Source organism: Acanthochromis polyacanthus, chromosome 1 (genome assembly GCF_021347895.1).
Source record: "Acanthochromis polyacanthus isolate Apoly-LR-REF ecotype Palm Island chromosome 1, KAUST_Apoly_ChrSc, whole genome shotgun sequence".
Lineage (NCBI taxonomy): Eukaryota > Metazoa > Chordata > Actinopteri > Pomacentridae > Acanthochromis > Acanthochromis polyacanthus.
In genome coordinates, this window is record NC_067113.1 from 32032777 (window position 1) to 32057674 (window position 24898).

At 39.7% G+C, this 24898-nt stretch overlaps 1 protein-coding gene across 2 annotated transcripts in view; it reads right to left on the bottom strand.

Annotated features, from left to right (window-relative positions):
* atrn (attractin) overlaps positions 1–24898 on the bottom strand; it is a 205123-nt gene that overhangs the window by 147434 nt on the left and 32791 nt on the right. For both annotated transcript variants that reach the window (XM_051951584.1, XM_022191616.2), the window contains exons 5-11: positions 20543–20739; positions 15847–16015; positions 13565–13655; positions 10486–10735; positions 9002–9185; positions 7170–7324; positions 1509–1593 (exon numbers count right to left, since the gene is read on the bottom strand). In XM_051951584.1, the coding sequence (XP_051807544.1) occupies positions 1509–1593; positions 7170–7324; positions 9002–9185; positions 10486–10735; positions 13565–13655; positions 15847–16015; positions 20543–20739 (1131 nt within the window). The remainder of the gene's footprint in view (positions 1–1508; positions 1594–7169; positions 7325–9001; positions 9186–10485; positions 10736–13564; positions 13656–15846; positions 16016–20542; positions 20740–24898) is intronic.

Genomic DNA, 24898 nt, shown 5'->3' on the forward strand with positions numbered 1-24898 from the left:
ATTCACTAAAAGTTGATTTTCACCACAGGAGGTCTTTAAAGGTGGAATTTGATATTCTGAAGAAAGACTGTTGGTATTTAGATTGTTAGCATGTGTCAGTTTATTGCTCTTGGGCAAATTTGTTTGCAAGGAGATATTAATTGAGCTTGACATAAATTGTGCTAGATAAGAATCGCTGACTTTACCTTAAAGTTCCAAAATTAGCATTTAATTAGCAGCTCCCCAGGTGTGCCGTGTTTGTCCCACATAAAACAGATTGCATATGTTTGAAGGTTCTCATTTCACAAGCAAGAGCAGAATCAGAACGTTCACTGTCAAAGCTCTCTTCTCAACTCTGATTCTGCTGCCAGCAAAAGTTGAAAAAGCATAACTTCAGACATCCATTACGAGCTCTTTTTCGTTCTTGGGAGCAATCATTTTCAATCATTTTCCCCAACAAACATCTGAGTTTGGTTTAATATATTTTCCTTATTTTCCTCTCCACCAGACGAGTGCGTGGAGTTTACAGAATGTCCCTACAACTTTCTGCAAAAGTGCACAGAGATGTGATCATGAATAAAACAAGCAGGAAAATAACTGATTTCCCATTAGAAAAGCTAAGAAGAGAAGCATCCGACTTCTCCTATGTATTACACGTGTAGGGAATAAAATCATATTTATATCAGATGTACCAAACACATTTGTTTGCACATGTTCCATTTTAACATCACTCTGAATGCCATGAGTGCATAATTAAGTGTGAGTGGGCCCCAGCAGAAATAGAACCTGTCACCATGATTTACATGCATTCAGGAACAAGGTAACTGAGAGAAATTAGATTAGGAAGGGAAGTCAGACAACATATATAGAGCCCAGATGGTATGTTTAAAACCAAACTAAAAGAATAAAACATCAGCTCGTGATAATTCAGGACTTAATCAACATCAAAATGCTGAAAACGTGATCGTTTCTATGGTGCCACTGATATAACAGGTAGCCAAATGTAGATTGTGATTTCTCCAGAACTATGGAATAAAACACCTCAAAACTCATCTATTATATTTCGCATTTGAGTCGGTGATCAGGGACAGGTTAAAGACGACCAAAAGTCAGAATGTAAACTGTTACACATTTGGGGGAAAAATGGAGGAAAACCTTCAAACTTTTCTATGCAGCTCGAAGACAAACATCCACATCTGTAGACAGAATTCAAGTCAGGAGAGTGTCACTTAGGGATGTCCAGGTCTAGTTGACTTGTTTGCTCCTGGTTTAATGTGTAGTCTACAACTTAACACCAGTCTGAATTTACATTAAGACTACAAATGCACGCCCCAACAGGTTTAGTTTGCGTCTCAAGATAGACATGCCATTTACTGACCACACGAATGTCTCAATTATGTCAGATGCAACAATTAGTTTTGTTGTATCTCATATTTTCTAGATTGTACTCAAAATCTCAGCCACTATGTTAGTTCCTGAGCATTTCCGTGCAAACTGTCCTCCTTGATAGCTGCCGGATAACAGATTACCTGTCGCTGAAAACCGCCGAGTGTCCGAAGCGGTTGACGTCATGGAAGAGGTCCGGCCGAGGCAGTACTGTCCACTCATCACATGCTGGAATGGGAAGAAAGGCAGAAAGGTCAGAACTGCTGACCTGCTCCTACATATTAAAGCATACATGTCTTTAGCAGCCGCCGATTCAGCTGGCATGCCCTGCGTGGTTAGAAAGACCTTTAACAGCTCATCTCCTCACGTCAGTCAAGCCAGTCGGCAAAGTGTCCGAGACGCTAGAGGCCTGACTGCCGGAGCAGCGACAGTCGTGGGAAGAAAATGCAATACAGCATGAGTGGAATGTAAAAACACACACATTTATTAAATATGGTACCATTCAGTGACTCAAGTTGGTCTTGTAGGTTTAGTTTAGATAAATGTTTCGGGTCCATTTGGTAGTTGGTTGTGAAAACAGCAAGAAAATGCGTGGTGAAAGAGAGTCAAAGATACCTATTGATGAATGTAGTGTTTTGGACGCTGGCAAAATGTGAATTCGTTACCCAACATGTCTGCCTTGTAACCTAAAAAACAAAGCATCTTTTTACTGTGGTCCCACAGTGGCACTAATTTTGTCACACAGAAATACGGTTTTCAAGTTTATCTGTTGGATGTCTTAGCCCTAAGAGAAGGAAGAACTGGTTTGGACCACAGAGTGTATATAAAAGACTGCATATAGCCATTGGTTTGTGAACTACTGTTTGGAAGCCCCAAATTTGAAATTTGAGCAGTCGCCATCTTGTTTTTGTTTTTTTTTTTTGCATCAAGTGAGTGTTTGATCTTATGAGGAACTTGAACTACTTCTATGGTAGCAACCTGACAACCACAAGGTAGCCTTGTTGAAAAACAAACCCTACTTTATAGCCTATTTTACCCCAAAATGGGCAAAAATGAACTAAACAAACACCCTCTTTTGCATTGAGGGGGACTTGAAACTAGTGGTTGAGATGATAAACTCACTAGGAAAATGTCTACTGAGGTAACAGATCAAGTAAGGAGTTGAGCCATGTTCTTTTAGACGTTTAAACAATCTCACTTCATTTTGCAGCCAGATTAGTCGCCCCCTTCTGGACATTAGAAAGAATGCAGGCTTAAGTAACTTCCCACACCTGGAGGCCACATCCATCTCTACTTTACAGTCTATAGTTTAGTCATCCAGGTTAGATATGTGGAGCATTTGAATAACTATATTTCAGTGCGACTATAAACAAAACTAAATCTGACAGCAACAACAACAACAACACAAAGTGTGAGCTTGAAAGTCAAAGCCTGGGGAATGCAGAGCAGTGACTGCAGCACATCACACTCACTCTCCACTACAATGCAGTGCAAGTCATCATGGTGGCGTCTGGAAAGCTCCAGTAGCGCAGGTAGACAGTGCCCTCTGGTGTCATACGGCGGCACTGCAGGCAGCCAGCTTGACTCACCCCCTCAGAGTGTGGATTTATTACAACACCATCTACCAATGTCAGGACAGCGGATGGCCCTTAAATTCTATGCTCTAATTGAGTTCAGCTTGTTAAGGAGGGGCAATTAGTTCTCAACGCGCGGCCCATCTCGACTGTAATTACCAGACAATTACCAGAGCTGCTGCTGCTGACACCGACCCTGCAGCTGGCTAAGAGGAGGAGAGGGGTAGTAATATAGTCAGCTCCCGACTCTGGACAGTCCCTTCTGTCCAATTACAGAATCATACCGAGGATGAGGAGTGGCAGGGAGGAGACGGAGGTCAGAGCTGAGGGGGAAAGTAACTTGGGAAGGTTGTAATTTTGAAAGTTTGACTCCATTGTTAAGTCTCCGGGGAGAATCCTGAAAACAATTTGTTTGCGTGGTGACCGGTATGAGAGTCTCATTATGCCAGTGAAAGAAGGGCAAAAGAAACGTAGGTACATCTTGCCAATACCGGGCTGGGCATCTTTTACCTTAATTCTTCAGATTTAACAAGGTTCTAGAAACATTCCTCAGAGATTTTGGTCCATATTGACATGATGCATAGCTTGAACTTTTGAAACAAAGCAGGATGGATCCATGGTTTCATACTCTCCCTGGCCACTTTATTAGGTACACCTGCTCAACTGCTTGTTCAAAACGACCTGCTAAAGTTCAAATTGACCATCAGAATGAGGAAGAAAGGTGATTTAGGTGATTGTTGGTGCCAATCGCGTTGGTCTGACCATTTTAGAAAATACTGATCTACTGGGATTTTCACACACAACCAGAAAATGGTAAGGAAAAGAGAAAATATATCCAGTGAGTGGCAGTTTTCGGAGAGAAAATGCCTCTTTGATGACAGAGATCAGACGAGAATGGCCAGACTGGTTCGAGAGGATAGAAAGTAGGAATAGACCGATTATTATGGTCGATATTTGACATTCCTCTGATTATCGGTAGGTTTTCATTGGCCAATTTTTGATAAATAAAATACTTCAGGCTCCTCTGTCTGTCATCACTCCGTGATCTCAGAAATGTCTCTCAAGCAGAAACTGTAAAAACTGAGCAAGAAACATCACAAACCAAAAAATTAGCTACTCTCATGGTGACTAAGGCTATGCTAATGGATAGTGGACAGTTAGAAAGTAGCCACGGGATAACCTTAAACAGAGTCTGGGAAATAATAATTAATAACGCTTTAAGATCTGGACTTCAGTGGGAAATACAAGTGATAAAACAGTGAAATATTAAGAAGACAGTGAAGAACAGCAGAGACAAACCAATCAATCTCAGTCTAATAAAGATAGGAGGGTGTCCTAATTTCACCACTCCTATTTCTATTTGACATATTCAGATATAGTCACCCTTATTAATGAAGAATCCTGCTTATGAATGACAAGTTCCTGCTGTCACATGCTGTTAAAACACTACATTTAATGAATATAAATGTTCCAAATATTGACTATCGGTCTTTCTTGATTAGCATGAATCGACATCTGTATTGGCCCGAGGAAACCCATATTGGGCGATACTTAGTAGAAAGTCAACAGTAACTCAAATAACACTTGTTACAGCCAAGCAGAAGACCATCTTTGAACTCAAAGTATGTTGAAACTTGAAGTAGATTTTCAGAAGACCACAACAGGTGCCACTCTCGTTAGCTAAAAACAGGAAACCGAGGCTATAATTCACCGAAATTGGACAACAGAAGATTGGAAAAAGGATGGTTGGTGAAAGTCAAACTCTACAAGTCAAATAAGAAAGGAGCGCTCGAGAACTTTAAGGAGGCATTTAGTTTGATTTGTATCAAAAATGTGTTGGTCAAAGGCGCCAAAACTACTAATCTAAAGCTAACAGAGGTTAACAATGAATAGAAAAAGACAACTTTTTTTTTTTCCAGACGGTTGGGTCAGAATTTAGCATAAACAACACGAAACCGTGGATCCACTTTGCCTCGTATCAAAGGTTTATTAAAGTGGCAGCTGACAAATGTTTGGTATCATATCAATATGAACCAAAATCTGATTAATTGTTCCAGAACTGTGTTGAACCTGCAGAATTAAGGCAATTCTAACAGCAAAATGAGGTCCAGTCTTGCACAAACAAGGTGTAGCTAAGTTTGTACTTTGCAAAGAATGCGATGCCTCCATCTGTGCTCATCATAATCGCCACAAAGGGGACGTTAGTTGGGAATGTTTCAGTCCCAACGTGCAATTCTAATGAACAAAAGCCGGTTGCAGAAGTGACAGGAGGGGTTGTGTGCGGCGCTGAGATTCTAATTTCGCCGCTTGTCAATCATCTCGGTAATGACACAGAAAAAGCGGAATGTCCTGGGGCCACTCGGCAGCCTCCAGGGAAGCCTCCCTCCCATCCAGAGAGACCGAAGCCTCCCATTAATGAGCGGCTTATGACAGCACTGCGGAAGGAGGCAGACTCAATTTACAACAGTGTTTACAGGCGGCGGCAAACAAAATGAGGATGCAGGGATGGTTTCTGACAAAGCTGTGCTAACTTCTATTAGAGGAGAACTTTTAAATGGGATTAGAATGCCAAAAAAAAAACAAAAACACTTTGATCTTTAAATGTAAACAGAAACAGAGAGCTTGTTTTCTATACTACATTCCGCTCAAGGGTTAAGTATCTCGAACAAGGGCACCTTTAGCAGCCAGTAGGAAGATCACAAGAATAAACATGAGACTTTGGAGATTATGTCCCCAAAGCCAGCAGTGTGAATCCCACACCGACTAGTTTGGTGCTTACATTAGTACGCCGCCGTCAATTTGTTTTTTACCTTCAACACAGAAATCCTCACGGAGTCACGCCAGCAGCAGCTTAAGGGGATGTTCTACGATATCTGACCTGCTAGTTTTCACCCCTAAAGCCCTGACTTTTCCTCTACGGCGCTAATGTGAGTAAGACACGCAAACCGGACATGCTAATTAAAGATTATGCGTCATTTTTCATGTTCTGACTGACGATTTTAGGATCGTTTTTGGGACAGATCACCAGATGTTCAGGCTTTTTACATATCTGATGCAAGTATAAAGAAACCTAAACATGCTGTGGAAAATCTTCTTCGATGTTAAAGAGTTTTTTTTAAGCTCTCAGCAGAATTAAAGACTCAAATCGACTTTAATTCGCGCAGCATGGAAAGGACAAAACAGCATTTGTTGGTTGTCCTCTGGGGAAGATATACCATCACAAACAGGACTAATGAATCATGCAGCTGCTAAATTAGTCACACTTTAGCTGTGGTTAAGAAGAATTTCCACAAAACGGTGTGTAAAATTAAGCATTAATCTGATCCTGGAACAAACAACACTGTACTCGTTTCAGATTTGGGAATCCGGACACAAAGATTTGAATTTATATAGCAACAAGTAGGTCGGCCATTCTTCTAAATTAAATAAACAGCAACAACGAATAAGAATTTAAAACTTTTATGATGCTCTTTTTAAAATGAAAATCCATGCTTCATCATTTAATCTTCTTTAAAACAAACCAAAACAACTTTTTTTTTTACTGCTATGTATCAAAACAAAGTCCTCATATGTGAAAACCTACTTGGCATTCCAGCTGACTCATTAAGCCACTATTTCCACACCTCATGACTTCTAATATTCCATTAATTTTATTTTGCGGAGCATCTGTTGACATCACATCACGGATTTTGCTGCAAAGTCAAACTAAACAACATTTTGGTGTTAAAAAAGAGAGCAGAAGAACTCTGAGGAGGCGTTTAGTTGGATTTGTGTTAAAAAAAAAAGGTGCTAAAACTACTAATCTGAAGCTAACAGAGGCTCAGAATGAAGTAAAATACAATTAAATCATGATTCAGATTTGTTTATATGACAAGTAATCGTCAACTTCTATTTCACAGCAGCATTTTTGTGGTCCAGCCTGAAGGTCTTGTGATAAGGCCTGGCTCTTTTTCAGCTTTCCAGTGTATCCCAAAAGGCAGGGTAAACATTTAAGCTTCATGCATGGAAAATGAGCTGCAAGGTTCCAAATACTATAAAGTTATACTACCGTCTACAATGTTGGAAGCTGTGGCAACGCAGTTTCTATTTGTTACAACTAATGAGTCAAATCAAAACAAAAAAAAAGAACCACACATGACAACAGATTGCATATATGTGGTGTTCCAATGGAAAAAAAGATTTAAAAGACAAATTTGACTGCTGGAGCTCTTGTCATTGTGTGTTACTGACCTAAACTGTAGGCCAAAAAGTCCGAAGAGAAGCACTTGGCGCCGTGGCTCATGGACGTATCGTTGTGAGTGTTTCCTCCGAACACCAGCATCGTCCCGCTCACTATCACCGCCGTGTGGAGGTAACGGAAATAGCCGCTGTCTCTCAGGACGGTCCTGCAAAAAAGGTCATACAGCTGTTACTCTGCTGCTGCTGCGTCTGTCATTTATGGTGCTCAACAGACAGTTAAACTCCTTTTTCCTTACAACTGTCTACATTTATTCATGACCATCAACAGTCCTAGTTCAGTTTTCGGCAAACAGAGGGGCTCCGTCTTTACATTCAAGGCCCCTCGTGTCAGCAGAAGTTTCAGTGTTGATGACAGAATTTTCTTAATCAATGCAAGACTTGTTTGCAATCATTTCTCCGTATTTTAACACCACTCAGGCTGCAAAATGATTGCTGATTGCTATTCATGCTGTACATATCAAAGGTATGGCACCAGTGAGTGACTGTCAAGCTGCTGCAGCGAGTGTAGTTTGTGCAGCATGAATTCGATTATTATAAATCAGCCCAGCAGCCTTCGTAAGTTCATGATTCATTGGTGCATATTTTCCAGCATTCTTCTATTATAGATTAGTACAAATCTATGTAAACTTGTAAGTGACTGAAATATCAAATGAGATGTGAAATAAAACACTTTCTAGTCAATGCAAAGTAGAAAAAATAAACTGACAGATAAATTCTTTATTAATCCCGAGGGAAATTCAAATACAGTCACAATTGCTTGATAGGGGAAATAATGCAAAATCAGGCTGCAGATGTCATTTTCTACATTTACAATAATAGAAAATGTCCAATAAATAAAGTCAAAGTTTCAAAAGGTCTTTAAAATATTGACTTGATGGATAAAGGCTTCTACACTTCTCGATTGCATTATTTGATGAGTTTGTTTTAAATGACGCTTCTGTGAAGAAAGTTAGTGGTCAACATGGGCAAAAAATCCTAAAAATACTGTGTGGTCCCTTACATTTGACAATTAGAGCTTTTTGTGTTGATCATTCCGCAAACTGGCACCTTACTAAGAAATCTGAGCCAAACGAACTGTAAAACGCCGTAAAAAGCAGGTCAGTTAGAGTCATTTTCTATATTCGACTGGATAATTTGAACTGAGGCTTCAGTGTACCGCCGGCGGTACACCTACTAATTTGCATAGGAATTTCAAGAATGTCCGACGGCTGCAAACACGATTATACAAACACTATACGCCGATGGAAAGCTTAGATTCTCATGAATCCGCCGGTATAAACCACTTTCAGATGTGATTACCACAGCGGGTGAGAAAAACACATTTGTCCGACAAAAACGAATATCCATCCATCCGTTCTCTATACACGGCTTCAACGCACACAGCGCGACTCACATTTCCGGGTTTATTATTACACACAAAAAAAAGATTCCACAAAAAACGGCCATAATCCAACCTTTTACATCCAGACAACACAAGCCAGTAAACTATTTTGTCCAAAACATGTCCTGAAGTCGGTATAAAATCCCCGAATCGGTCATTTTCAAGGAAATGCACCTCCTGATGCGCGTCCAATATTCCCCGTATTTTTCGTAATTTTTTTATTTAAAAATAGAATATTAGCGATTTTTTGTACTGAAAACGGCTGGAATTGACTGAAGCTTAAAGGGTTAAACTATGGAGTATTTCACAAGCAAAAGGCACCTCACAGGAAGCTACACTTTTAAATTGCAGTGTGCAGTCAATCTGTAACACGCGTGTTACTGCAAAATGCTCTTCAACAGAATTAAAATTAAAATAAACCTGCAGCAAAACAAATTCTCACCATTTCCTCCTGTCCACGTCAAACTTGTACAGGTCTCCTGCCAGGCCGTACTTGTTGGCGCTGAAGGCCTTGTAGCCTCCGTGGATGTAGATGGCTCTGCTGCCGGGATCGAAAACGCTGCTGTGGCCGTAACCGCCCTGAACCAGAGCTCCCTCTGTGGGCACGACGTTCCACGTGTTCTTAGCTGGAGAATCAAACAACAGTGTCTTATTATCCCTCCTGTTGTCCTCATTTACAGGCACCAAAAAACATGGTTTCATCGTCTGAAAAAAATCAAAACATTCAGCAAAAAAATTCCCCAAATTTATGAAAATTTGCAAAACCTTCAGGAAGTTAAAAGTTAAACTTAAAAGTTCCCCTTAAAAGTTTTATTTTAAAAAAAAATCCCCTAAATTTGGCAAGAAAATTCTTGTAAATATTTTCAAAAAATCCTAAAAATCTTCCAGAAAAATCCTAAAAAATATCTACAGTGATTACATATATATCAGTAAAATGTATAATATTTTCTTTAAGAACATTCACAAAAAGAAATCAACCAAAGTTCAGCAATTTTTTTGTGAATGTTCTTAACATATTGTTTCCTTGTCTGAAAAAAAAATTCAAAAATTCCCCAAATTTCTGGAATTTGCAAAACCTTCAGGAAAAAAAAATCCAATAATTCTTTAAAAGTTTCCATTAAAAATTTTACTAAAAAAAATCCCCCAAATGTGGCAAGAAAATTATTGTAAATATTTTCAAAAAAAATCCTAAAATCTTCCATAAAATTCCTAAAAATATCTACAGTGATTACATATATATCAGTAAAATTTCTAATATTTTCTTCGAATTACGAATTTCGCTGGATTTCGGTAGATTTTTATGTGAATGTTCTTAAGAAACATTTCTAACATTTCATTTTTTCCACCAAAAAATGTTCAAAGACTTCGAAAAAATATTGAAAATGTGGACATCAGACGTTTCATTGTGAAAATATAGATTTTTTTCCACATTTTCAAACTTTAAAACGGGTCAATTTTGACCTGCGGAAAAACACAAGAATTAAACAATAGCAGACTAGCCTCAAGTTATCAGAATGTAATGAAATAACAGCAAAAACTGAGTAATGGTGTCAGCAGTGGACACTTAGCTCAGTTTACACGGTTTTAGAAATGACTGAGACTTTGTGTAATTGTTCCTAAAATTCATTACAAAAGTGGCATCAGACTGCCATCACATTCTAGTGGTGGTCTTTCAGGTAACAATAATCACTTTCCCCACTTTGTGAGCAAATGGGACACGCACTCTTGTCCATCGGCCTCAGTGGCAGCTTAATTCATCCCATTATCTCAGACAGATTGCCTCTTAGAAGACAATGAAAGCCTCTAATGAAGTTTGCTGCCAACAGGGTTGGCGGATGACATGAACACACCTGGCAAGTCCAAAATTTGTTAACTTCAACTTGGTGGAATTCATGTTTTGCCCCCTCAAGTGTCTCTACAACTCACCGATGTTGTACTCCTGCACCTGGCTGATGTATCCGTACAGAGGACAGTGTCCGAACAGAACCAGCATCACGGCGCTGGCTCCTTCCTGGACCGGAGGCACGATGTGGGCCGAGTGTCCCACCACAGCGTACTGCTCCTTGGCCCGGGGGCTCAGCAGGACCCAGGTCTGGTTCTGGATGTGGAAAACCCACAGCTGGCTCGACACGTTTCCAGTGGAGTCGATCTTTCCTCCGTACATGTACATTTTACCCTGGAAGAAGCAAACAGTGAAGAAGAATTAGATTATAGAAACCAAAAGTTCATTCAAAGCTAAAGAAACTAAAAGTCTGTGATGTCTCTTTCTGACAGGCAAACTGTGGTACAGCTCACTGAAAGTAACATAATTTAGTTGACAAAATAGAGTACGTATAACAGATATAATGTACACCGATCACACAACATTATCCTTAATTGTCATCTCGCTACAAAGCAGTTATTTTCTGTGAAACCAGAGATCTAGCTGATTATCAGATCTAATATTCAGCATTTTTGCAGTCTGTAGTCATCGTAAAAGTAAAAGCTCATTAACAATAAAGGACTAACGTCAAAACGTTTCACTACGCATATGTAACAAATAAAGACTTCTGACATTCAAAATTATAGTAATCGGTCTTCCTGATTTCTTACTGCTTCAAAAAAAGAAAAAACTACTTCTGGTTTTTGTGCTGAACTCTTCCACCTGTACCTACAGGCCAATTTAAAACCATTCTTACAGACTACACTATTTCTTGAACTGCATTTGTATTCTTGTTCAGTGCTGTCCTAATTTTTCTCTTTGTACATAAAAATGATATTACACCATCCTCGAAATGAACAAAATGAAGGTTGAATGGATAACAACTAATCAAGTAGTATCAAATTTAGCCTTCAACAAAAAAAAGCTCCAGAAAAATCTCCGGAATGCCTGTGTACTACCTCCAGAAGTCCCATATACTATCTCCAGAGATCCCGTATACTGTCTTCAGACTACCTGTGTACTATCTCCAGAAATCCTTGTACAATCCCTAGAACACCCGTGTACTATCTCCGGAAGTCCCTTGTACCATCTCTAGAAGTCCCCTGTACGATCTCCAGAGGTCCCGTGTACGATCTCCAGAGGTCCCGTGTACTATCAGCAAAACACCCCTGTACTATCTCCAGGACTCCCATGTACCATATCCAGAGGTCCATGTACCGTCGCCAGAACACCCGTATACCATCTCCAGAACATCCATGTATGATCTCCAGAAGTACCATGTACTATCTCCGGAAGTTTTGCATACCATCTCCAGAAGTCCCATTTACTATATCCAGAGGTACATGTAGTATCTCCAGAACACCTGTCTATTATTTTCAGAAGTCTCATGTACTATCTCTACGACACCTGTGTACTATCTCCAGTAGCCCCGTGTACCATCTCCAGAGGTCCCATGTACCAACTCTGTAAGTCCCATTTACGATCTCCAGAAGTCTTGCATACCATCTCCAGAAGTCCTGTTTACTATATCCAGAAGTCTGTGTACTATCTCCAGAACACCCGTGTATTATCTCCAGAAGTCCCGTGCACATGGCCCCATAGATCACAGCCGTTTTGTTGATACACCAGGAAATTATACAATATTTGACAGGTGGTTTTAATGTTACGGCAGATCTATCGGAGTATATAAGAAGCATTCAAAGCATCTTATTCATTCTTTCTAGTGAACAATAAAAGTTATTATGTCTTTATAAGTTTACAAAAAGAAAGTAACTGAAGAAAGCAGCAAACAAACTTGAACGGTAACTCTGAAACTCAGTTATTAGCATGTAGGAGGCCAGTCCTGAACTGTGATACACTTTGCAGCTCATTATGACTTTAACAAAGTCTGGCACACCTACAGCGTGGTCGTAATGAGCCGTCATTCTAACGAAACCTAATAAATGAAAGTTAAGCACAGCAAAAACCACAAGGGACAGTGGAAGAAAACATTAAAAAATAAATAAAAACTCGGGCCCCAACAACCTTCCTCCTGTCCTTGAGTTTTGAATATTAACACGAACTTATTATTATTATTATTGCCTGGACCTCGTTTCACACACACACAAACAATTTTCTCCACTGAAAGAGCTCAAGACAGTCTGGAGGTCAGACGGAATAACGTCTCCTGATATTAAGAGCGGAGCAATACACTGCTTTGATTCAACGCTAACAGCAGACATGGGAAACATTTACTCATGCACTCCATAATACGTGCACAAAAAAGCCGAGTGTTTGCGCTGTTATTCATCCGGTAGGTGCAGTTCAATTTATGAGCTTTATGATGATTTTTTTCAGTTTTAGAATTGATTTCAAGTTTATTTTAATTTGTAGCACTGCACTTTTCCTCCTAACTCCCCCAGATCAAACAGTTCAACTAGATCACACAAATGCTCGGGTTGTTCTTTTCCAGGAAAGACAAAGGAGGAGGTTTTTCGTAAATTAGCGAGGATTTGCGGGCTGCATCTGTAGCTGCAAAATTGTATTAATTCTATGTGTTGTGCAGCAACAGTGACTGGATTTCCGATTCCTCTTCCGAGACCCGCATTTACTTCCAAGACACATCGGCGCGCTAAGATGCAATTTGTTCATTACAAACACTCGGCAGCTCCAACGTGCTTCTCTCAAACCACAGAGCAGACCGACTGCGTCTTCCTCTGGATCTTCCTCTCTAATTTATTATTCCATCAGCAGCTCCTAACAGGCTTTTCTGTCTGAGGAGAAACAGCCTCACTACTTCACTGCAGCACATCAAAAACCCAGAGATTTATACATTAGTTCCAGACAACAGATGCTACAGTAAGCAAAAAAAAAAAAAAAAAAAAAAAAATGGCGTTCAGAATGTTTCTGTTAAATTTTAGGTGTCATCGGGTCTTTTCTCATCACCTTTTGAAGCCTTCGTCGATCAAACTGAGGCCAAGCTGGCAGAAATAACCGATTTCTACAAACTGCACTACAGTAAGAATGAACAGTAGACAGCAGATTCATTATATTTTGCCTCCGAGTGCACAAACAAGCTTCAGATTTCTCCCTTTCGTCACGTACCTCATGTAGGGCGAGGGAGTGGCCGTATCGCGGCGTGACGGTGTTGACAGACGGGTCAAGGGTCAGCCACGATTTACTGCTAAGGTTATACCTGCGGAAATAAGCAGAACAAAAAGGTGTGGTCAGCATGATAGAAAAGCTTTTATGAGGAGCCTTTTCATTTTATTGCCAGTTCAAGTAACCAAAGCAAAGATTCCCGTATCACCTGACTGCAGATGATTCAGTTAGATGATTATTGAGGTGCAAGTCAGGACAATCCCTCGAGAAAAGACCGCACTGCACTGGTATTTTTTCACATAAACTTTAAGAATAATTGTGGTTATGTGTGAAGGTCTCGTCGCTCTGTTGAGTCTCTATTTAGCGACCCTCCTTTGGCAGATCTTACAGTTTGCAAATGTTTATAGGAGCTACATTCCTATCAAACAGCACATTCAAATCCCTCCACACCCCAACTAAAAGTGCCATAAAAAATGAACTGTGGGAGATAAAAGTGCAATGCTATCAGTGCATAATAGACCATATATCTCAATAACGTGCCAACTGGCCTACCTACTTATCAGTACTGTTCTTTAACCTTTAGATAGAACTGTAAGAAAACATCTGCCTCAGAATCCACAGAAATTACAAAAAAAAACAAAACAATTTATTCGAAACAGAAACTATAAAAGCGGAAAAATTGGTTGGATTTTCAGCTTTCCAGTGGTCCTTGAACATACCATATGTGACACAGTTTCGTTGTCTCATTCAGAAATTTACAAAAAACATAAAATATTTAGAAACCACGATTAGCTTAGCTGCAATTCCAAGTTTTTAAAGGTAATGATCAATGATCAGAGCCAGAAAGTGTAAAAACTGAAAAAAAAATGTTGGATTTTCAACTTTCCAGTGAGACATACAGTTCCATTAAGAAAATAAACAAATCCAACATTAATATTCTGATATTTCATCAAAGCCACTGTACATATCTCATTCAGAAACTGACAAAAAAAACAAAAACAAATTGCCCTAAAAAGAGGCCATAAAATACAAAAAATAAATAAAATCTGTGCAACCGAAAAACCATGATTAACTTAGCTGCAATTCAAAGTTTTTCTTGTCTTGGTAAAACTTGTGGGCGCTTGGTAAAAGTTGAGTCCTTTTTTTTTTTTTTAATTTTTGTGAAGTTAATCATCAATTATCAGTCAGAAAGTGTAAAAATAGAAAAAAACAGTTGGATTTTCAACTTTCCGACAGTCTGTAACCTTATTCTATGTGCAGTTCTGTGAGGAAAATTAACCAAATCTACGCTTAAAATTGAGCTATTTCATCTAAATCACTTTACATAAAAATAAGCAGTTTGAACAAACCAGATTCCTCAAAAAAAAAAAAAAAATCTAAGTAGCTTGGCACAACTGAGAACCCATTAGCTCAGCTGAGACCAGTCGTCATTTGCCAAAAAATAAATAAAAAATCTGGGAAAATTCAGCTGAACTGCAGTGTCTACACAGAACAGTATGTATGGAAATGTATGTGAAGTCACCATGTTTTCTCAGTATTACACACACCTGTGGCCACACAAGAAACTCAACTTTCATTTTCTTCATGTTTTTATCCTTTAAGAAATTATAACTTTGACATTTTTTAAAATTCTCCCTACTTCTACCCGTGTTTATTCTGTTTTCAGAGAGGTGCAGGACTTTATATTGCAGTAAAAAAAATGAGACCACAGTGAGTACCACTCAGAGTTCAGAATACTTGTAAGACTGTAAGTACAGTTTACATGCTGTGTTCAAACCCAGCTATGTCAAGGCAAAAGTTCACTAAGCTGTGCAAAGTTTAAAGAACTCTATTATAGCCTCACACAGCAGACAAGTCAAAATAAAAAGGCCTTGGCCTCCTGGCAACCCCATAAAAACCAAAACATGAGCAAAGGGAGTAATCGTGATCTTCCTGGGTGGAGTTGAGGGTGAGGAGCACCAGCCGATCCTCTAATTTTATGGTTTTAATTGCACTCTTCGCCCTGTATGCCCTGTTCAAGGCTGTGTTCTTTTTCTTGGCAATTTTCAACAGACAGGAAGTCCTGTGGCTTCTTTCTAACAGCCAAGTGCTACTTTAACACTCGGTACGACAGGCATGTAAGTTAAAAATATTCAAATTCCTCCAGCAGAGACACTGTTTCACAACCACGGCCGCTGCAGTCGCATAGCAACAGGAGGACTTGTGTCTCGCAGCTCTCCTGGACGAGCTGCAGCCGAACGCCTGAAATCACAGCAGAGATGTTCGGGGGGGGAAAGAGGACTTACGCTTTAACCATGTGGTAGTCGGAGGCGTTGAAGACGTAGCCTCCGATGACCCACATGATGCCCTGCTCCACCACGGCCTTGTGGGAAGCCCTGGCCAGCCCAGCATCGGCGTACTCCTCCCGGCTCCAAAAGGACGAGTTGGCGGGAACCGAGACGGAGCAGTCTGGACCTGGGGAGGAAGGAAAGCACAGAATCAAGACTCCGCTGGGAGAACAAACGATGCACAGGCTCGGTTAATTAATTTTTTTGCACTTTTAATCGGACATGCCCTCAGAGAGAAAATACCAACAAAATACATCACAAAAAAAAAAACCTATCCAGCTTGTGAACAAGTGCCTGCATTACTCAGGCTTCATTAGTTTTCCTTAAAGTTCCCGCCGGCAGCCAAAGTTAACAAAAACCGGGTCCATCTGCTTTCTGTGAATCGATCGTGTAGGTGGAAACACATGTTTTCTTTTCATTTTCATGCATTTAACTGTTAATCAAAAGGAAAAAGAAATATAAGTGAGTTTGCCTCGAAGGCAAATTTTCATCAGTTCCCAGAGAATAAATATTTATGATTCATTATTGATCTCATCTCTTAAATTATAAAATAGATGTGAAATAAAAAGCAGACAGGTGAAAGTTTTAGAGACTAGTTATGCAGGTTTGAGGCTATCGTTAGAAAACAGATCTTTTTTGGAAACAAGGAAATCAGCTTTGAACTTGATGAAAGGCTTTACTTGGTGATGGAGAGACTTAACTTTTAGAATATTTTTTCTGGGCACAATATTAGGAACTTAAGCACAGGATTTCTGGAGAACTTAGAATTTCTGACAATGTTTGAGGAGCACTGATGAAAAACTTGTGCATTTAGTTCAAGTTAGACTGATGTAGGCTTTGGAAGCTGACGTACATCTCATTGTATACATACTACATGCTGCTACATAGACAGTTGGTTTGCCCTTCATAATGATGAAACAAAAAGGCTGAGAATTCCCCACTTTTTACAGGATGCACCAACTAGGTACAGACTGAGCTCCGGCCCACCGTCTATGTAACTGTTTCGAAAGTGTACGAATTTAATTCTCTGTTAGGGTGGGTCTAGTTACCCTCGGTAAGCCTCGAGGTTGGATTCTCCTAAAACTGGCCGACGAATCACCATGAAGTGTAGAGTCAGAAGGTGGGCGTAACTAAGTGACGACAGAGGCGCGACGATTCTGACAGAAACACCCGGAAACAACCATAGAAACAAGGATAGACAAGAAGATGGCTGCGCACAATAAACAGTTATCTTTCGACTTGGCTTTGGCCACGGCCCTTAAAGATTTGAAGCTAAAATTCAACTTGAAAGATAAACAAAGGACGGCACTGAAGTGTATAAATAAGGCTTCACCGAACTCCCGCATCCTCTAGGAACTCCGTCAGCCTATTCGTTGCGCTGATTGGTTGTATACCTACCCAACTGCTGCAGAGTGATTTGAAAGACAACCTTTTAGCCCGCCTCCCTCCCTGTCGAGAGTTCCTAGACCCTTGTGTCTTCAGACCTGGTTCTAGCGTGGCTAGGCTACATTTGAGCAGCATTGATGGAAAATTTGTAGCTGTGTTTGATGCTAGAGAGGCGGCTGTATGCACATTACATGCTGCTATGTAGACGGTTGCATTGCCCCTCATAAAACACAGAAAAGGAGGAGGAGGTAATGTACCGACTAAAAGATTCCTGGAGAATTTAGAACTTCAGACTGAGCAGCATTAATAGAAAATGTCGAGCTTAAAATCAAAGCATCTCCAAAGTCTGGCAGCAATTATTTCAATTATAACTCTTTCAATGATGGAATATAAAGATGATGACAGATAATCTCCTTCCACAGTCTCTCTTTAAGTTCTAAGCACCACGGCAATGTGTGCATTCTCATGGTTACACATTCTGAGCTGCATGCAGACATCCTTTTTCGGAGAAAAAAAAAAAATCACATGGTGTTGACTGTTGTCAGTGGAATAACTGTTCAGTCTCCAGTCAGAGCTGCCTTCCCCTGTTTATTCGCAAGAACAATAACACATAACATAAACCGGAATCAGCCTTGAATGAAGGGAAAAGAGTCTGAAAAGTTATTTGGCAAACAACTAATAAGTCAGGAATAGAAAGATTGGCCGTTTCCTGTCCCCCTCTTGAACGGCCGAGGTTATGGAGGGGGATTGAGGGCATTTTGTCGATCCTGTTCATCTACGGTCTGTCCGTCCTACCCGATGAAATAAATCCTGCTTGGAAAAAAAGGAACATCCACTGACTAATTAGTGCTGTCACTCCACCGCACAGCAGAAACAGGGTGTTAACCACTGGGGAAGTGTCTTATTGATCATTATCAAAACAATGCACAGGCGGCAATGTGCCAAGGAAGGAAGCATTGTGATTCAGTCAAACAATCAAGGTCACTTTGCTCACTCCTTTTTGTTTTGTTTAGCAGCTGGAAAAAAGACCAACAAACCTGGTGGCGAATGCTCTTCAACCTGGTTCGAGTGAAATAATAAAACTAGCTTTGTAACTTGGTGGCATTTCCATAAATAAAGCAAACACTGCCTTCCTTAAAAAGACAGATTAAATGCAGTGGTGGCTTAGCTAAACGGGCATCTGTCTCTGCTTTTCACACTGGTTGATGTAGAAAATGAGTTCATTTAAAAGCTGGCAGCACACAGCACACCGAGCGCGCTATTCCTCTGCTAAAACACCATGACAGGGTAATAAAGGCTAAAGAAAACGCCAGTCTGTTTCTCAACTCCCTTAGCTTTTTGTAATTAGATCGTGAGCACACGGAGCCGCTGATATAACTGCAGTTAAATTAAGCCGTTGTCTCTGCTTGCCGGAGCGGCGCAGTGGAGCCGTTTAAGAACTAATAGAGCGGTTAAAACGCCCGTATGGTCTGATCCGAAAAGGACACAGTAGTGTCAGGACATCGCCAAATAAAAGGACTCAATAGTCATGACTCAACCCGAAACGATGAGGAAGCTGATCCCGCGAAAAGTTCATCCGAAACAGCAGATGGATGCTGTGGGGGCAGCAGAAAGCCTCAATAATAGTGGTTCAGGCTTAAAGCTGAAGGAGGCACTGGTCTGAATCACCAGATAAACAGGCAAAATCTGGACGGATAAAAGATAACTCTCCTGACTAAACCTCCAACTGCTTCACTGGAGCTGCTCAGAACTCAGCTGCACTGGATGTTTACCCGATTTTATTTGCATTTATTCCTGGGTTTGTTTGAAAAAAAAAGAAAATTTGCAGCAAAAAGTTGTGTTATTGTTCAAATTCAGAGTCAGAATGAGGCACCGAGGCTGAAAAATGCGCCTAAAAACGACAGATTAAATCACTTTAAATTCCACAGAAACATAAAAACCGATTCTTGTTCATTTTTTTTTTTTTTTTTGCTTTGTGACCCGAATAAGCCGAGCACGGCTTCGTGTTTGGTGGTTTAGAAAGTTTTCCCACTAAAAGGAGAACATTTTCCAACATCTATCAACAATAAAATGATGTTCTTTTACATTGAAATTCCACGCTGAATAGTGGTAGTTTTTCCTTTCTCTAAAAACATTTTTTTGATTACATGAGCGGTGTTCTGTTGCAGTTTCTAAAAACATGACACTCTGGGGCACTTAATCACACTTGGCTGGCGGTTTGTTTGACTTTATTCTTTCTATAAATCAACTCACAGATGTTGCAGGCGATTGAGAGGTCTGGAAACAGGCTTGTAAAAATGATCTGTGGAGTTTTACTGCTCTCTGATCTAATCATCTCATACTTAGGTCCAACAGCTCTGCATCAAACGGACACAAAGGCTTCGGCGGAGTTGTTGCATCTGGTTTCTTTACTACTGAAAGCACCACAACTGCATAAAAACATCTTAAAAGTATGCAGAAGGCATGCTTTAATTTCAGTATTGACCAATTGCGTCTGAATTCACAGATGGGGGTTGCAGCACCATTTTCAATTTGGCTTTGGAAGATAGTGGTGGGAGATCATGATAAAAAAAAAAACTTTATGTGCAAAATTACAGGTATCTACTCCCAGTAGTTTTTGAGTTATGACATTTTCAAATTTTAATAATTCAGGCCAAAATGCCCCCCTCCCCCAATCCTCGCCTGGAATTTTTAGGTATTAAAATGCTTATATCTCTGCTTCTGGGCATCACAGAGACTTGAAATTTTTTCTCCAAGCTCTCTACATGTTGGTGATGTCCTAGAAACAACACACACACTCAGGAGAAGTCTCTACAGAGCAGGGGGGCCTGCCCAAGATGTATAAATTATTTTTAAAAAACACTCGCGAGTAGGGTTAAGGGTGTTAAAAATACTAGAAATCTTACAGATTAATGTCTTAGCACCATTTAGTATTGCTCTAGACCAGACTGGCTTATAACGTATACAGGGGGAGCCGTCTAGGCACATTATTTAGAGAGATATGGACTGCTGAACTTTGCCCCCCATGAAAAAAGTGGAAAAGCAAATTCTCAGTGTTTTTGAAATTAAACGTTCACTCACATCCCCTGTTCTTAAAACCTAGTGATGCCCCTGAGCTACCCGCTGCTTAGACAAACCCAACAGGCTGCTTATTTTAGTCACTGAGGGAGGTTTGGCATCTTTAGACTTGTTGAAACCAACTTGTGGTTTCTCCAGCGAGTTCAGTGAAAGTGAAGTGACATGAACATCATATTAGCCGTTGTCCCACCTTGCCATCCGGTCTTGCAGATGCAGGTCTTGCCCTGGCAGTGGCCTCTATCGGGGGAGCCGCAGTCGGCCAGGCAGTACGGGATGTCGCAGGCTTCCCCCTTCCAGTTGGCTTCGCACTCGCAGTAAACCGAAGCCGTGGAGTTTCCCACGCGACACTCGCCTCGGCCGGAGCAGTTGTTGGGACACGTGTTCACCCTGTAAAAGCAGGGAAGAAGAAACAGTGAGAGCGGTGCAAAACATCTCAGGACGTCTCGCTGTCTACAGGCCTGAAGCTAAAATCGGCAACAATCCGTCCTTTCTTGTTCAAGGGTGTTGTACCTTCTTGGAAAGCACAATTTGTACACAAGACAATTCAGTCTTTAAAAAATGATTTAAAGGTAGACGTGTATTAAAATCATGCAAATAAAACATAAAAGTAGACATTAAGATCATTAAAGTGCATAAAAAGACAAGAAAATAGACTGAGCATCTAAGAGCAAGCTGCAGTAAACAAGACGCTTTTCAAAAGGTACAACTGTTCCTGCAAAGCAGCGCTTTACAGAGCAACCAAAAACAAAACAAAACAATATAAACTGGGACTAAGGAAACGGCATCATAAAATAAATGCAATCAGCAAACACCAAAGGCAGGAAAGGCCAAACATTCTGAACTGTACAGTGTAATATGGAAAACATCCCATGTGTCAATCTATAAGTGCATGAGCCACAATAAAAAGAGCCTTTATAAACCAAAGAAAACTACTCGTGATTAACTGGCATTTTGCCATGACTTGTGCAGTTATAACAAAATGCATGACGTACTTTAGAACTTGAAAACATCCAAGCAATGCTTTTTTCATTTTATATATTATATATATATATCTATATAAAGCGTATTCAGCCACCTAAAGTCAAGCTAAAGGACAAAATATAAGTTTAGGAAAATTCTCCTTCAAAAACATAAATTTCAACAAAGCAGTTTTGTTTTTATAAATTTGTGTTAAAAAATGTGTCAGGCAGAAAATGGCTGTAATCCAGTGGGCCTGAAGTGCGATCATTTTAATATTTGCTCAAAGCATCTTCACATTCTACGGTGGAAAAAGTGAGCCACAAATGTTTTATTTTAGTTTTAAAAAGGTAAACTTTTTAAGGACAATTTAAACGTGTGTGTGTTTAAATTCGACAGATTTTTCTCAAGAACAATAAAATGAAACGAGAAATATATAACAGCAAATAAAAGTAAAGTTAAAATTATAAATATAGGAAGTTAAAAAAAACTGGGTAACACTTTATAATAACTATACACTATTAAGCATTAGTTAAGCATTGGTTCAGCATAATTTCAGCATTAGTTAATCCTTAAATCCTCATGAACTCATCATGAATTCACCATTAGTAATGCATTACAAAGCATTAGTAAAGACAGTTTTAAATGTTCAACTAACACATTATTAAGCATTAGTTAAACATTAGTAAAGTGCTTAATTCATCGTTAACTAATCATTTGTAACTAATTAGTTATACGTGCTTAATTAATCATGAATTCATGATCTGTATGTCATTTATTATGCATTACACTTAATAAATCCGGTTAAAAATGTTTTGTTGCTCATTGATAATCTCAGTTGTTAATACTTTATAAAGGGTTAGCAACTGTGTTAGTATATGAGTTACAAACACATATTCATACTCAATGAATAACTTATTAATGCGGTTACTACTCATTAGTTCAGTATATTCCGTGAGCCCATCTAAAGTGAGGACTATCTATGCTTTATAAAGCATTTATAAATGACACAGAAGCAAAGATATACAAAGTGTCAGTTTTATTGGTCCCAAACAATACAAGCTCTTTTAAATACACACTTTAAACAAATACAATCTATAAAATTTCAAGTAAACTTGACAAACATCTTCAAATAACAACAGTCTGTGATCGTATAAAATAGAAAAATAAAATACAAGCTCTTTTAAATACACACTTTGCAATCCTTAACATTTCAAGTAAACTGGTGAACTATCTCTTTAGGGCACACACACATCAGAGGTAAGTGGCTGCCTGATTCTGGGATTCCGCCAGTGCATTTCAATGGGAAACGAGTACATTCCTCCTCCTGCCAAAGGTAAAAGTTGCAGGAGGAGGAATCCGCTCGTTTCCCATTGAATTGGCGGAATCCCAGAATCAGGCAGCCACCTACTTCTGGTGTGTGTGTGCCCTTGAAGTGCACAAAGTGCTTTACAGTAAAACAAATATACCGTTTTCAAATATTGCAAGATAACACTAGATAATTTCTGCAACCTGTATGCCTCTACGATCAGCTGCCATCTCTCCAGCGGGTTCTCTCTCCGACTTCCGCATTTGAGAAAAATAAAAAAACCCGCGCGGTCTCGCTCTCCAGAACCGCGGAGGAGGCTGGGACTTGTAGGACTCTGGGACGCGTAAGACGCTACTGCGCATGCTCTTACCGTCAAAAACGCTAGTGCGCATGCTCTTACCGTCAAAAACGCTAGTGCGCATGCTCTTACCGTCAAAAACGCTAGTGCGCATGCTCCAAAATGCAGAAGTCACGCTGGAGAGATGACAGCTGATCGTAGAGGCAAACAGGTTGCAGAAATTATCTAGTGTTATCTTGCAATATTTGAAAACGGTATATTTGTCTTACTGTAAAGCACTTTGTACACTTCAAGGGCAGCCACTTACCTCTGGTGTGTGTGTGCCCTAAAGGGATAGTTCACCAGTTTACTTGAAATGTTAAGGATTGCAAAGTGTGTATTTAAAAGAGCTTGTATTGTTTGGGACCAATAAAACTGACACTTTGTATATCTTTGCTTCTGTGTCATTTATAAATGCTTTATAAAGCATAGATAGTCCTCACTTTAGATGGGCTCAAGGAATATACTGAACTAATGAGTAGTAACCGCATTAATAAGTTATTCATTGAGTATGAATATGTGTTTGTAACTCATATACTAACACAGTTGCTAACCCTTTATAAAGTATTAACAACTGAGATTATCAATGAGCAACAAAACATTTTTAACCGGATTTATTAAGTGTAATGCATAATAAATGCCATACAGATCATGAATTCATGATTAATTAAGCACGTATAACTAATTAGTTACAAATGATTAGTTAACGATGAATTAAGCACTTTACTAATGTTTAACTAATGCTTAATAATGTGTTGGTTGAACATTTAAAACTGTCTTTACTAATGCTTTGTAATCCATTACTAATGGTGAATTCATGATGAGTTCATGAGGATTTAAGGATTAACTAATGCTGAAATTATGCTGAACCAATGCTTAACTAATGCTTAATAGTGTATAGTTATTATAAAGTGTTACCAAAAACTGTTCAGATATACATTTTTACATTCCATTTATAATATTTTATAAATGTAGTAAAGCGTTACTACATTTTATTACTGAAGCTTCATAAAAACCTGAAACTGACCTCGAATGTCAGGAGAACAACAAAAAAGCTCAGTGACAGCCGGAGTTTTCTAAAAAATAATAATATATGGGCTGTCTCGGTGAAATACAGGAAGTGAAAGTCAAACAAAAGCTGCCATCACCTCCAGTTCCGTGGTTGGAAAATGACCCTAATGTTGCTTCTGAGCGTCGACAACTCCGCGTCAAAAGTTTGGCTGTAAACTGAGAAACAAAAGAAGAAAAATAAAAAACCAAACGCTATCATCCATCAAAGCGAGACGCCGAAATGAGACGTTTCGCTTCTTTGCCGCTGAATACAAGCGAGACGGAAAGACACAAAGGGCCCCGTCGCCGTTCTTTCATGTTCCTTCGCCGTCTGATGGTTTGATGTTCGGGCTCCTCCACCTCTCCCAGACACCAAAGACCAGGGGGGCCCCGGGGCGCTTCGCTTTCATCCGGCTCGCTCTTCCTCAGACCCGGCTTCAATCCCATCGCTATGGCGACGGTGCCGATGCGAGGGGGTCCATTGTGCCCTTTGCAGATGTTTACAAGGGACAGACTCTACTTTTCTGGCAGCTCGGGGGAAATAAAGGACATTTTCTGGCCTTTTCCTCTTGTTTTTCTCACTCGTGAATCAACGTTTGATCGACATGCTTCTACAGCGCTGTGGAAAAGTAATCCCCCCCCCCCCCGACAGATTTAGTCTATTTTTGTGTATTTATCACACTTAATATCATCAATCTAATTTAATAGAAGTGCAAAATCATGATTTCAGCTGCAGCCTGACAACGAGCCAATACGTTTTCAAAAATGACCATTTAATAACTGCATTTTGTGTCTGATATTTGATAAAAGTAACTATTAGTTTGATGATCTGGAACATTTAAGCGTGACAAATGTGCAAAAATAGGAGATATCGGATAACAGGATGAATCTTT